We start from the raw sequence: 13,738 nt of genomic DNA on the forward strand, positions 1-13,738 counted from the left end.
CAGTGGCAGTGTCACTGCACTGGTAGTCCAGAGGGCCAGATAATGTTCTAGGGACACAGGTTGAAATTCCACCAAGACGGTAATTAATAATCTGGAATCAAAATCAAGTCTCAGTGCTAGTGACCACGTCAATCATTGTCGATTGTTGTAAAAACCCATCTAAGGCCCCTCAGGGAAGGAAATTCACCATTCTTCTGCGGTCTGGCCTATGTGTGACTCACACCATTGTGGTTTACTTAATTGCACTCTGAAATGATCTAGCAAGTGTTATGGGTCCGGGTTTACAGAACCCCAAAGTGTTTCATGGAGTTCAATCTTGTAGCCACTTAAATTGGCCAACTCCCGATTCAAAATGGCGAACGGCAAAGGCTGATGGGAAAGTCAGCCAAAATGACAAAAAACAGCAGCTGCAGGTTGGCTGTGTATTTACCTCTGGAAAGGCCAGACAATATCGATACCAGCAACCATCAGCATAACAAAACAACAGCCATCTGCATACTAATGAGCAATCCCCGGGAACAATAAGCAACATTTAGACACACAAAGCCAAACCAGACTCTTTGGCGCCAGCAGGAGCCTACACAAAAGGAGGTGAACGACCGCCTCAAGACTGCCCATTGATCAGGGAACCTCTCCAGCATTGGAGAAAATCTAACCAAGCGATTGGGACAAAGTCCAATCACTTGGGACCAGGTACAGGTGCGGGCGGTGCGGGAGTAACCCGGCGAACCATGTACATATGTTCTGGGCGTGTCCGAAGTTGAGGGGATTCTGGCAGGGATTTGCGGACGTCATGTCAGAGGTCCTGCAAGGGAGGGTGACTGCGAGGCCAGAAATGGCAATATTTGGGGTATCGGGAGATCCGGGGGCCCGGTGGTGGAGGGGGGGGGGGGGGAGGCCGATGTCCTGGCCTTCTCCTCCCTGGTGGCCCTGAGATGGATTTTGCTGGGATGGAGGGACTCGGAGCCTCAGGAGTGTGGGTTAGCGACATGGCAGGGTTTCTCAGGCTAGAGAAGATTAAGTTCACCTTAAGGGGTTCAATTCAGGGTTCGCTCGGAGGCAGCAGCCGTTCATCGATTTCTTTAAGGAAAACTGACCGTCAGCAGAAGGAGGGGGGGGCGGGGGCGGGAAGAGAGAGAGAGAGAAAATGGGAAGCATGGCAGTGTAAAATAAGGACAGGGAATCTAATATACGGGTAGTTAGGAGCTAGGGCGGGAGGGTAGTTGGGTATATTGTGATGTGGTCGCGTGAGGTAGTTAGGAGCTAGGGCGGGAGGGTAGTTGGGTATGTTATTGTGATGTGGTTGCGTGAGGGAGTTAGGAGCTCGGGGGGGGGGGGGGGGGTGTAGTTGGGTATGTTATTGTGATGTGGTCGCGTGAGGTAGTTAGGAGCTCAGGCGGGAGGGTAGTTGGGTATGTTGTTGTGATGTGGTCGCGTGAGGTAGGAGGTCGGGCGGGAGGTTAGTTGGGTATGTTATTGTGATGTGGTCGCGTGAGGTAGTTAGGAGCTAGGGCGGGGGGGTAGTTGTGTATGTAATTGTGATGTGGTCGCGTGAGGTAGTTAGGTGCTCGGGCGGGAGGGTAGTGGGGGGTGTTATTGTGATGTGGTCGCGTGAGGTAGTTAGGAGCTCGGGCGGGAGGATAGTGGGGGGTGTTATTGTGATGTGGGCACGTGCGTCGGGCCGCTTGGTTGTTTAGAATGTTAATTTGTTAAACTGTGAAAATTACAAATGCTTCAATAAAATATTTTCTGGGAAAAAAAAGAATTTTAGAATTGTTACAGCATCGAAGGCGGCCATTTGGCACATCGTGTCAGCACCAGCTCTCCAAACGAGCATGGGATGTGGGCATCGTTGGCCCGGCCAGCATTTATTGCCCATCCCTAATTGCCCTTGAGGAGGTACTGAGCCATATTCTTGAACTGCATACATTCGGAAGCCATGTTGTGTACCTAGATCGCTGTGGCAATACTCCAGGACCTCAAAGTGCAAGTTCTTGTAGGCCGAGTAGCTCTGGTACATTTCAAACATCTCCGCAGTGAACAGCATGGACTCCTGTCCCCCAACCCCTGCTGTCACCTCCAGAATCAGGTCATTGTCATCTGCTTCTTCGGGAGGGATCAGGAGGGAAATGATCTGAAATCAGGGATGGTGGTGGAGGGGTTAGTAGCGGGACAGAGGTAGAAGAAAAATAAAATTTCAAAATCACTTGATTGAAGGCTGGAGATGACAGAGGGTCTTGACTGACTGAAGGCTGGAGATGAGAGCGGGTCTGCTTACTGGCCGAATCTTGTGTTTCTAAACACTTACCCATCGTAACCTTTGGAATGTTCCTTGTTCCATTCCTCTGTATTGTGAGGATCATCACGCCCTCTCCAACACTCACTCCTTCTACTGAGGAGCTTCAATCTTGGACAAGCCTAGTCCCTCCCTTCCTCAACGGCTGTGTTGGCAACATTCTCCACACTGAAAACTGGGCTTTGAGGCCCCACTGAAGATTCCAGTGTTTCACACCATTGGGGATGTGCAGCTGAGATATTAAGTTGAAGGCACTGTGGACGTGACAATGGAGGAGTGATCGTGTCAGGTAATTAATAACCCAGAGGTCCAAGTTAATGCTCTGGGGAGATGGGTTCAAATCCCACCCCGGCAGCTGGTGGAATTTCAATTCAATCAATAAATCAGGAATAAGAATACATCAGTGGTGGCCCAAGAGAACTTTCATCGATGGTGGTACTAACCCATCTCGTTCTCTGAAGGAAATCTGTTGACCTTACCTGGTCTGGCCTCCATGTAACTCTCGATCCACAATAACATGTATTCTTTCATGGGTTGTGCGGGCGTCGCTGGCAGGGTCAGCTTTGTTGCCCAGCCCTAATTGCCCTTGAGGGGGCAGTAAAGAGTCAACCACATTGCTGTGGGTCTGGAGTCACATGTAGGCCAGACCGGGCAAGGGTGGCAGATTTCCTTCCCGAAAGGGCATTAGTGAACCAGGTGGTTTTTACAACAATCAATTGCAGATTTATGAATAGAATTTGGAAATTCTACCAGCTGGCTGTTCTTTTCGAAGAAGGGGCTAAAAGAGGTTCAAAACGATGAGGGGTTTTGACAGAGTTAAGAGGGATAAACGGTCTCCCAGGGGAAGAACGGTCAGTAACCCCAAAGGATACATTCCTGATTGACAAGGGAGTCAACGGTTAGGGGGGGGTGTTGACAGAAAAATGGAGTTACATCACAATGCGATTTAATCAAATGGTGGAGCAGGTTGTTAGGGCTGAATGACCTACTCCTGCTCCCCATTCGTATCTTCGGACGCAGGGCAGTTCGTCACAGAGCGAGTTGTTTTTGATCTAGAATGCACTGCCTGAATGGGTGCTGGAAGCAGATTCAATATTAACTGTCAACAGGGGATTGGAGAAATGCTTGAAGTATTTTTGCAGGGTTTTATAGAGAGAGGAGTCGGACTCATTGGGTAGCTCTTTCGAAAACCTGACCCGGGCACGATGGGCTGAATGGCCTCCTTTTATGAAGCATGATTCTCAACCACTGACCATGGGGATCATTTGGGGAAGCAATGGTTGACAAGGGCTCCCATGTTTGGGATGACCTCACAGTGAGACATCCTGGGCGGGATTCTCCCACTCCCTGCCGGGTCGGAGAATCCCCGGGAGGGCGGTGCGAATCCTGCCCTGCCGCCGCCGTACTCTCTGGCGCTGTTTTTGGGGCGGGGGCGGGATTCACGCCACGCCGGTCTGGGGCCGTTGGTAGCGACCCCCCCGGCAATTCTCCGGGCCCCGATGGGCCGAGCGGCCGTCCGTTTTTGGCCAGTCCTGCCGGCGTGAATCACTCAACGCACGTACCGGCGAGACCTGGCAGGTACGTCGGCGGGGCGGTCCTCAGGGGGGCGCCGGGGGTCCGACCCTGGGGGAGGCCCCCACGGTGGCCTGGCCCGCGATCGGGGTCCACCAATCTGTGGGAGGACCTGTTCTGTGGGGGCACTACTTTCTTCCGCGCCGGCCCCTGCAGCGCTCCACCATGCCGACGCCGAGAAGAAAGCCGCCCACGCATGTGCCAAAATACGCCGGCCGGCCTGCGCGCATGCGCGGAACCACGCCAGTGGTTCCACACATGCGCGAGATCACGCTGGCCCTTCGGCGCATGCGCGGACTCGTCCCTTCGGCGCCGGCTGGAGCAGTGCCAATCCCTCCGGCGTCCATCTAGCCCCCGAAAATGCAGCGATATCCGCACTTTCGGGGGCTGTTGACGCCCGAGTGGTTGGCGCTGGTTCTCCCGCCGGCGTGGGGACTTAGTCTCCAGAAGGGAGAATCCCGGTCCCTGTCCCCTCCCTAACAGGTGGTTTGAATACCCCGATGAAGTTGTTGGGTGGTTGTGTGGGGATTAGTGTTTCTTGTACCAAGGAATCCGTGAGAAAGTCCAGATTTTCAACCCCAGTAGAGTTCCACACCCTCTGCCAATGTGTTCGCTCTGAGAATTACAGGTTCCATCAACATCATATGTGGCTTGACATATCGTCTTGTGAAGGACAATTCCTGTCCCTTCAACCCGAGCTGTTCTTGACACTGAGCATCTGCTCCCTAGAATCATAGAATTAACAGGGAGGAGGACTTTCGGCCCATCGATCCGGCACCGGCCCTTCGAAAGAACACCTTACCTAAACCCACACCTCCAGCCTATTCCCGCAACCCAGTAACCCCATCTATCCTTTTGGACACTAAGGGCAATTTATCATGGCCAATCCACCTAACCTGCACATCTTTGGACTGTGGGAGGAAACGGGAACACCCGAAGGAAACCCACGCACACACGGGGAGAACGTGCAGACTCCCCACAGAGTCACCCAAGGCCGTAATTGAACCTTGGTCCCTGGCACTGTGAGGCAGCAGTGCTAACCACTGTGTTACCATGCCACCACTATGACTGTCTACTCGCACCTCCATAACGTCGCCCACCTCCGCAACTGCCTCAGCTGATCCGCTGCCGAAACGCTCACCAAGCTAAGAACCCTTCCCTCTTCCTAATGTTCCTCCTGGCCTCTCCCAACTTGCTCCGAGAAGCTCTGAGACAACGGAGTGTTGGAAGAGGCAGGCTTGATGAACCAAATGCCCTTTTCCCATTCCCTGGTTCTCCCTTATTCGGCAACTAAACATTCGGGGTCTGATTATTACCTTCGACTTGAGATCGCGGATGCTTTCCAGGCAAGATCTGTGTTCACTCTCTGCAAGTTTCTTCAAATCGATATCCTCGTCTGTAACATAGAAACTGGTCATTTTCCCAACTCCGATCTCACCAAATAGCGTGAGATCAACACAGTAAAAGTTCAGAGAATCATAGAATTTACAGTGTAGAAGGAGGCCATTCGGCCCATCGAGTCTACACTGGCTCTTGGAAAGACCAAGACCACCCTACTTAAGCCCCCGCCTGCACCTCATCCCCGTAACCCAGTAACACCACCTCAACTTTTTGGAAACTAAGGGCAATTTATCATGGCCAATCCACCTAAGCTGCACATCTTTGGACTGTGGGAGGAAACCGGAGCACCCGTAGGAAACCCACGCAGACACGGGGAGAACGTGCAGACTCCACACAGACAGTTAGACAGTGACACACTGTACTTCAAACACATGGGGGTGGGAGCGGTTTTATCGGTTTATGGATTATAAACTCAACAGGAGCAAGTGGGTAATTAATAAGGATGGCAAGGAAGCTCTGAGTCACAAGGTGGAGAAGGTTCCTCGTGCAGAACAACGCTGTATCTAATTGTGTCTTGGGCACTGATTCACCGTAAGCTGTGGTTCAGCGGGTAGCAGTCTTGTCCCTGAGTCAGAGGCTGTGGGTTTAAATTCCATTCAAGAGTCACGAGCTGATAATCGAGGCCAATACTCCCAGTGCAGTACTGAGGGAGTCCTACACTGTAGGAGGGCACTGTGGCTCTGGGTGCAATGTTGTACAAAAGCCTTTTCTGCCCCCCTCAGTTGGGTGTAAAAGATCTGATCATAGGACCCCTACAGGGCAGAAGGCCATTCAGCCCATCGTGTGCGCACCGACTCGCCGAAAGGGCACCCGACCCAGACCCACTCCCCATAATCACTTAACCTCCTTGCAATGTGGGAGGAAACCGGAGCAACTGGAGGATACCCACGGAGACATGGGGAGTACCTGCAGACTCCAGGCAGACCGTCACCCAAGGCCGGAATTGAACTCTGGCACCTGTTTGCAGAGCAGGGGAGCTCCCTCCACCAAGTGCCCTGTTATTCAATATTTATCCTTCAATCGGGCGGCACGGTGGTGCAATGGTTAGCACTGCTGCCTCGCGGCGCCGAGGTCCCAGGTTCGATCCCGGCTCTGGGTCACTGTCCGTGGGGAGTTTGCATATTCTCCCCGTGTTTGCGTGGGTTTCACCCCCACAACCCAAAGATGTGCAGGGGAGGTGGATTGGCCACACTAAATTGTCCCTTAATTGGAAAAAATTAATTGGGCACTCTAAATTTTAAAAAGTTTATCCCTTAATCAACGTAACAACAGATAATCATTATCGCATTACTGTTTGTGGAATCTTGCTGTACGCAAATTGGCTGCTGCGTTGCCTATATTACAACTGGAACCACACTTCAATAGTAAATTGGCTGGTAAAGTGCTTTGGAATCTCTCAGCATTGCGAAAGCAGTTATATAAATACCAGTCTCTCTTCCAATCACAACCCATGATTAGTTAGAAACGTGGGCAGCTGGAGACACATCTCCCCTGGCGCTATTCACAGTCAGTTTGGAGGTTCTGCTGTTACACTGGGGAGACGGGATAGGGGTAGAAGTTAGTCAGCGAATATTGAAAGCAACTTCCCAGGGAACACTACCCTGCGGAGTAAATGAAGTGAGTCCTTTACCTTTCAGCAAGCTCTCAATATCCTGGAGCTCCTGCATTTGGACCCTCAGTTGCTGCAGTTCCGTTACCACCGGTGCCAGCTCAGTCACTCTCCTCCTCAACACTTTCGCCCTTTCCGCCTCCTCACCCCCTTCCTCCAGAGGGCCCTGGTTGAAATTGAGCCTCTGCACCGACTCTGCGTACTCCTGCTCCAGCGTCCTCAGGTAACCCTGTAGCGAGCTCCGTGCAAAGAGTCCGTCCACCACCTGCGTGCCCGGGCCGAAGGCACGGGTGGGCTCAGGAGTGCCAGCGGGGAGGTTGGCGTACGGGGGCCGATGAAATCCATGCCGGCCCTTCTGCCCGAAATACCTCCTGACGCACTGGAGCGGATGCTGCGCCAGGCAGCCCAACGTGGGAGATCGACTGCTGCTGGCAGTCAGGGTGTTGAGGAGAGTCCGTCCAATAATCAGCATGTTCCGCACACAAGGTTGTCTGTGCCCTCAGTGCCAGGGCCGGCAAGTGATAGAGTCTTGCTTCAGGATGTACCAGGAAGATTCCGGGCCAAAAGGATTCTCAGATATTTTCCAACTGCAGTAGAGAAAGTGCACACAAACATACATTTCAGTCATCACAGAATTGTTACAACACAGGCCATTCAGCCCATCGCGTCGATGCTGGTTCAACTAAGGAGCAAATCTGCCACTCACCATACCTATGAACATTCCTCCTATTCAGATACTTAGAAAATTTAAACATTAATGGCACAAAGAGAGGCCACTCTGCCCATCCTGCCTGTGCCGGCAGCAGGGTAGCATGGTGGTTAGCACAATTGCTTCACAGGTCCAGGGTCCCAGGTTCGATTCTGGCTTGGGTCACTGTCTGTGCGGAGTCTGCACATCCTTCCCGTGTGTGCGTGGGTTTCCTCCGGGTGCTTCAGTTTCCTCCCACAGTCCAAAGACGTGCAGGTTAGGTGGATTGGCCATGATAAATTGCCCTTAGTGACCAAAAAAGGTTAGGAGGGGTTATTGGGTTACGGGGATCGGGTGGAAGATAGGGCTTAAGTGGGTCGGTGCAGACTCGATGGGCCGAATGGCCTCCTTCTGCACTGTACGATCTATGTTCTATGTTCAAATGGGCGTATTAGTGAGGGGCAGCACAGTTTTGTGAAGGGGAGGTCGTGTCTCACTAACTTGACAGAGTTTTTCGAAGAGGTCACAAAGATGATTGATGCAGGTAGGGCAGTGGATGTTGTCTATATGGACTTCAGTAAGGCATTTGACAAGGTCCCTCATGGCAGACTGGTACAACAGGTGAAGTCACATGCGATCAGGGGTGAGCTGGCAAGATGGATACAGAACTGGCTAGGTCATAGAAGGCACAGACTGTCAGAGGATACAGCAGGATTTAGATTGTTTGGAGACTTGGGCACAGAGATGGCAGATGGAGTTTAATCCTGACAAATGTGAGGTAATGCATTTTGGAAGGTCTAATGCAGGTCGGGAATATACAGTGAATGGTAGAACCCTCAAGAGTATTGACAGTCAGAGAGATCTAGGTGTAGAGGTCCACAGGTCACTGAAAGGGGCAACACAGGTGGAGAAGGTAGTCAAGAAGGCATACGGCATGCTTGCCTTCATTGGCCGGGGCATTGAGTATAAGAATTGGCAAGTCATGTTGCAGCTGTATAGAACCTTAGTTAGGCCACACTTGGAGTATAGTGTTCAATTCTAGTCGCCACACTACCAGAAGGATGTGGAGGCTTTAGAGAGGGTGCAGAAGAGATTTACCAGGATGTTGCCTGGTATGGAGAGCATTAGCAATCAGGAGCGGTTGAATAAACTCGGTTTGTTCTCACTGGAACGACGGAGGTTGAGGTCTACAAAATTATGAGGGGCATAGACAGAGTGGATAGTCAGAGACTTTTTCCCAGGGTAGAGGGGTCAATTACTAGGGGGCATAGGTTTAAGGTGCAAAGGGCAAGGTTTAAAGGAGATGTACGAGGCAAGTTTTTTTTACACAGAGGGTAGTGAGTGTTTGGAACTCGCTGCCGGAGGAGGTGGTGGAAGCAGGGACGATAGTGACATTTAAGGGGCATCTTGACAAATACATGAATAGGATGGGAATAGAGGGATACGGACCCAGGAAGTGGAGAAGATTTTAATTTAGACGGGCAGCATGGTCGGCGCGGGCTTGGAGGGCCGAAGGGCCTGTTCCTGTGCTGTACGTTTCGTTGTTCTAGCGAGTTGTTAGATCTGGAATGTACTGTCTGAGAGCCAGACATTTAAAATTCATTGCTTTGAACAGAGGCCAGTTCAGAGTCAATCATATGGTTCTGGGTCTGCAGTCACACGCAGACCAGACTGGAATAGGACAGCAGATTTCCTTCCCTAAAGGGACATTAGTGAACCAGATGGAACTTTACGACAATCAATGATAATTTCATGGTTGCCATTACGGAGAGTAATTTTCAATTCCAGATTTAATCAAAAATGACACTTAAATTTCACCATTTGCCGTGGTGGGATTTGAACCTATGAACCTGAGCATTAACCTGGGCTTCGGAATTATTAACCCAGTGGCATTAAGCATTACTCAGATGTTGTGACCAGTCTGATTCTAACTTTGTCACTGTTGCGATGCTGGAAACACAATTTGTGCACAGCAAGCCCCTATAAACAGCAATGTGATAATGACCTGTAATCTGTTTTTGTGATGATTGAGGGATAAATATTGTCCAGTACACTGGGGAGAACCACTCTGCTCTTCTTCAAAATAAGAAGTCTTACAACACCAGGTTAAAGTCCAACAGGTTTGTTTCGAATCACTAGCTTTCGGAGCACTGCTCCTGCTCCGAAAGCTAGTGATTCGAAACAAACCTGTTGGACTTTAACCTGGTGTTGTGAGAACCCCAGTCCAACACTGGTATGTCCACATCATGGCTTCTTCAAAAGAGTGCCCTGGGCATTAAAACATGCAATGGAATCAGAAAATGCTGGATAAACTCAGCAGGTCTGACAGCAACTGTGCACAGAGGGAGTTAACATTTTGAGTCCATATGACCAATCTGAGAGATGGTGGTGCAGTGTGTACTGGGCTAATCGTCCAGATGCCCAGGTTAATGCTCAGAGAAGATCCAAATCCCATCTGGGAGAGCAGTGCAGACAGAGTCTCGTGTTAACATCTTGTCTGAAAGACAGCAGCGCCGGCAGTGCAGCACTCTCTCAGTACTGCACTGTGGTCTCATGCCTGAATTTTTGCGCTTCACTTTCTGTAGTGGGACTTGAACCCTCCTGCTCCCCGAGCCGGGGCTGACTCTGAACTGGAGGTCTCGAATTGCACAGGACAGAGGGGCAAGAGAGATAGCACAGTGGTCAGCACAGTAACTTCACAGCGCCAGGGTCCCAGGTTTCATTCCAGGCTTGGGTCACTGTGCGGAGTCTGCACGTTCTCCCCGTGGGTTTCCTCCGGGTGCTCCGGTTTCCTCCCACAGTCCAAAGAGAGGTGGATTGGCCATGGTCAATGCAGGGGGCGAAGGGGATAGGGCGGGGGAGTGGGTCCAGGCTGCGTGCCCTTTCAGAGGGTTGCGCAGGCGCGATGGGCCGAATGGCCTCCGACTGCACTGCAGGGACTCTGTGGTGCTGTGAGATATTATCCCGGGCTGTGCCTGGGAGACACCGGCAGGAGACAGGCTTTCCCAGCACCTACCTGGTTGCAGCCGGCCGAGCTGCCCGGACCGCGCGCAATCCCCAGACCGGACCCAGGCCCCGCCCCCGGCCCACAATCCCCCGTGCCGACACCGAGGCCCCGCCCCCAGGCCCACAACCCGCCTCGCCGCCTGGTCCCAGGCCCTGCCCAACAACACCCCCGCGTCAGCACCCAGACCCCTCCCTCGGCCCACAACCCCCAGGCCCCGCCTCCGGCCCAACGCTCCACCCCCAGGCCCCGCCTCCGGCCCAACGCTCCGCCCCCAGGCCCACAACCTCCCGCGCCAGCACCCTGGCCTTGCCCCCGGCCGCAACTCCGCGCGCCAGCACTCAGGCCCCGCCCCCAGGCTGATAAAAGGAGCATCCAGCCCCGGCTGCCCCAGGCCCCTCCCCCGGCTGCCCCAGGCCCCGCCCCCGCCGCATCCGGCCCACAACACCCTGCCCACAGCCCCGCCCCCGGTCCACAAGCGTCTCCCCCCAGTACGCCCCAGGCCCGGTCCCAGACCCACAACCCCCCGCGCCCACTCTGCACATAGACCACTTTCCCAGCCGCGGGTGATTATGGGATAGATACTCTTCCATTACCGGGGCATTTAAACTGGCTCCAGCTCCATTAAGCCGGAGGAAGGGTTACTGCGCACAGTGTTTTCTCAAAGTATTCATACATACCGCACCAATAAATCTGATACTTTATCTCCTGTGATCTAATCTACCAAATCAGACGTGCGGAAGTCACTATTTTATATTTAAAAGGATCGTCTTCATGTATTTTTACTGAGTCCCTGCAGCAGTTTTATTTGTTTTAAAGAATAAAATTGAAATTTATCCGCAAGGAGATATGAGACGTTGCAGAAAAAAAAGAAACCTGAGCCTCTGGAATGCTCAGGAAGAAACCTCCCGCCATTGAATGGAGCGTGATGCTGTGAATCACCTGATCATGTGACTGGTCATGTGTTTACTCTGCATCTCCAGGTTGCTGGAACTCTGTCTCCAGACACCATGTGAAATGTTGAGATCCTTTCCAACAATGCAGCTGCCATTTAAATAAGTTATCAACACAGATATCAATGCTGAGTTGTAAAGAGCAAATCCTGGCAAAAAGAAGTCGGAATGTTTTGACTTGATGCTGAACAAAATGAAACACCCTCTGTGAGAACATAACAGATCCCGTCCTTCACGTTAATAAGTAACTGGGCAACACATCAAAATATTAGGTGGGAGGCATCGGGGAAGACCATGCTGGGAATCTGAAACCCCAGGACCGAGAGGAGGAAGAAGCGTGGTCTCTGTTAGAAAGTGGGAGGAACGCAGAAGTAGTGGTCAACCGTGAAGAGGGACATGCGCAATTATTTCCGGTGCTCTCCAACAATTTCTGTCAAGAGGCGACTGGGAGTGAGGATAATCCAGCAGCACGTCCGGGGGGAGGGGGACAAACATGTGGTGTAAGGAGATTTGAATACTTGAGTGACACCTAGAATTCCCATCATCCGATGTTAGGGACTGGGACCCTCAAAAAAGACAGTGAAATGATTTTGAAACAACTGCATACATATCAGGCAGGTTTTTGAATAGCTGTGTTTCAGTTCTAAGTGTTCCTCTAATATATAAAGATATATTCTAATATATAAAATATCTATAAAGATGAGGCGACCTGGTCAATGAATAGGTGCAATTCTGCAACCTACCGCTCTGTGGCGCCATATTTGTGCAGTTGGGAGGGTTCAGCTTTTACCAGGAGAGTTGAAGCTGACAACGTCCAAGTGGAGACGGTGAATGACTTTCAAAGGAAATTGGATGGATGCTTGTGGAAAATAAACTAGCAGGCCTATGGGGTGGTGTGGGGTAGGGTGAGGGAGCGGGGGGAATGGGGAACAATTCAATTCTGTCGAGAGCAGGCATAGACTCGATGGGCCGAATGCTGACTTTCTGCACTGTAATATCTATGGGCCTAGTTTTGTCACATTGGGTGATGGGGACAAGACTGGTACTTAGGGCAGCACGGTAGCACAGTGGTTAGCATTGTGGCTTCACAGCGCCAGGATTCCAGCTTCGAATCCCGGCTGGATCACTGTCTGTGCGGAGTCTGTACGTTCTTCCTGTGTCTGCGTAGGTTTCCTCCGGGTGCTCCGGTTCCCTCCCACAAGCCTTGAAAGACGTGCTGTTAGGTAATTTGGATATTCTGATTTCTCCCTCCGTGTACCCGAATGTGACAACTAGGGGCTTTTCACAGCAACTTCATTGCAATGCAAGCCTACTTGTGACAATAAAGATTATTATTACTTATTGACAATCTCCAGCTGCCCTTAGTGCCCAGAAGCCTTTGCCAGATCCCATCCGGTGTACTGAATTCTGTCTGAGCGTGGCACCTCAGGAAATATGTATCGATCTTTGAAGGGAATAGTCCGGATTGAAACCAGGACAAAGAGGTTTAAATTATAAGGATAGGTTTGATCATTCTATGGTACTGGACCGTTAGCCTGGATTTTTATACTCAAATCCTGGAGTGCAACTTGAACCCAGAACCTTGTGATTCAGAGGCGTTTCAGCCCCGGCTGACACACATTTCAAGGATTAAAGAAATAGAAAGTACATAGTTGTTTTCCGACAGATGTATTTTGAAAGTAAAACGTAGGGATGTTTCAATGTGATAAGCAGCTGAGTAAATGTTTTATATAAATGTTTGATATTAAATATGACACTGCTTTCTCAGTGACCAAGAGGCAAGTTTTCTTTCCTCAACAAGCAATTTATTTACATGATGTTTAATGTTACATTGAAAATTGGCAAAGACTGTACATTAGGACACAGCCTTGTTGTACCTGAAAATCAGCAGGCAAAAAAAACATCCATAGCATTATTCTCTGCATTAATTATAAATCAGGATATATTTTTGCTAACAATTATCTCATTTTGACAAATGACAAACAATTTATTCCAACAGTTATAAATAGATTTTCAGTTGCCCATTAATGAAATTTCCTGTGTCAATTTCACAGTAGGCATTTAGATATATATACTTGTTTTAAAAAAAATATGAAACTGGCTTGAAAACATCATTATTTGTCCTCGTAGCAAGTCACTGCATCATCTGTTTCTAATGAAATTGGCATTAGAAATTACAACATTTCCTCAGTGTGTATTTCATTTAAAATCTGCT

At 50.6% G+C, this 13,738-nt stretch overlaps 1 protein-coding gene across 3 annotated transcripts in view; it reads right to left on the minus strand.

Annotated features, from left to right (window-relative positions):
• mtrf1l (mitochondrial translational release factor 1-like) overlaps window positions 1-10,671 on the minus strand; it is a 30,398-nt gene extending 19,727 nt beyond the window's left edge. For all 3 annotated transcript variants that reach the window (XM_072514129.1, XM_072514120.1, XM_072514110.1), the window contains exons 1-4: window positions 10,583-10,671; window positions 6,900-7,465; window positions 5,185-5,264; window positions 1,951-2,134 (exon numbers count right to left, since the gene is read on the minus strand). In XM_072514129.1, coding sequence (XP_072370230.1) covers window positions 1,951-2,134; window positions 5,185-5,264; window positions 6,900-7,350 — 715 coding nt within the window. In that variant the 5' untranslated portion in view covers window positions 7,351-7,465; window positions 10,583-10,671. The remainder of the gene's footprint in view (window positions 1-1,950; window positions 2,135-5,184; window positions 5,265-6,899; window positions 7,466-10,582) is intronic.
• Window positions 10,672-13,738: the final 3,067 nt, after the last annotated feature.

Source organism: Scyliorhinus torazame, chromosome 1, assembly GCF_047496885.1.
Source record: "Scyliorhinus torazame isolate Kashiwa2021f chromosome 1, sScyTor2.1, whole genome shotgun sequence".
NCBI lineage: Eukaryota > Metazoa > Chordata > Chondrichthyes > Carcharhiniformes > Scyliorhinidae > Scyliorhinus > Scyliorhinus torazame.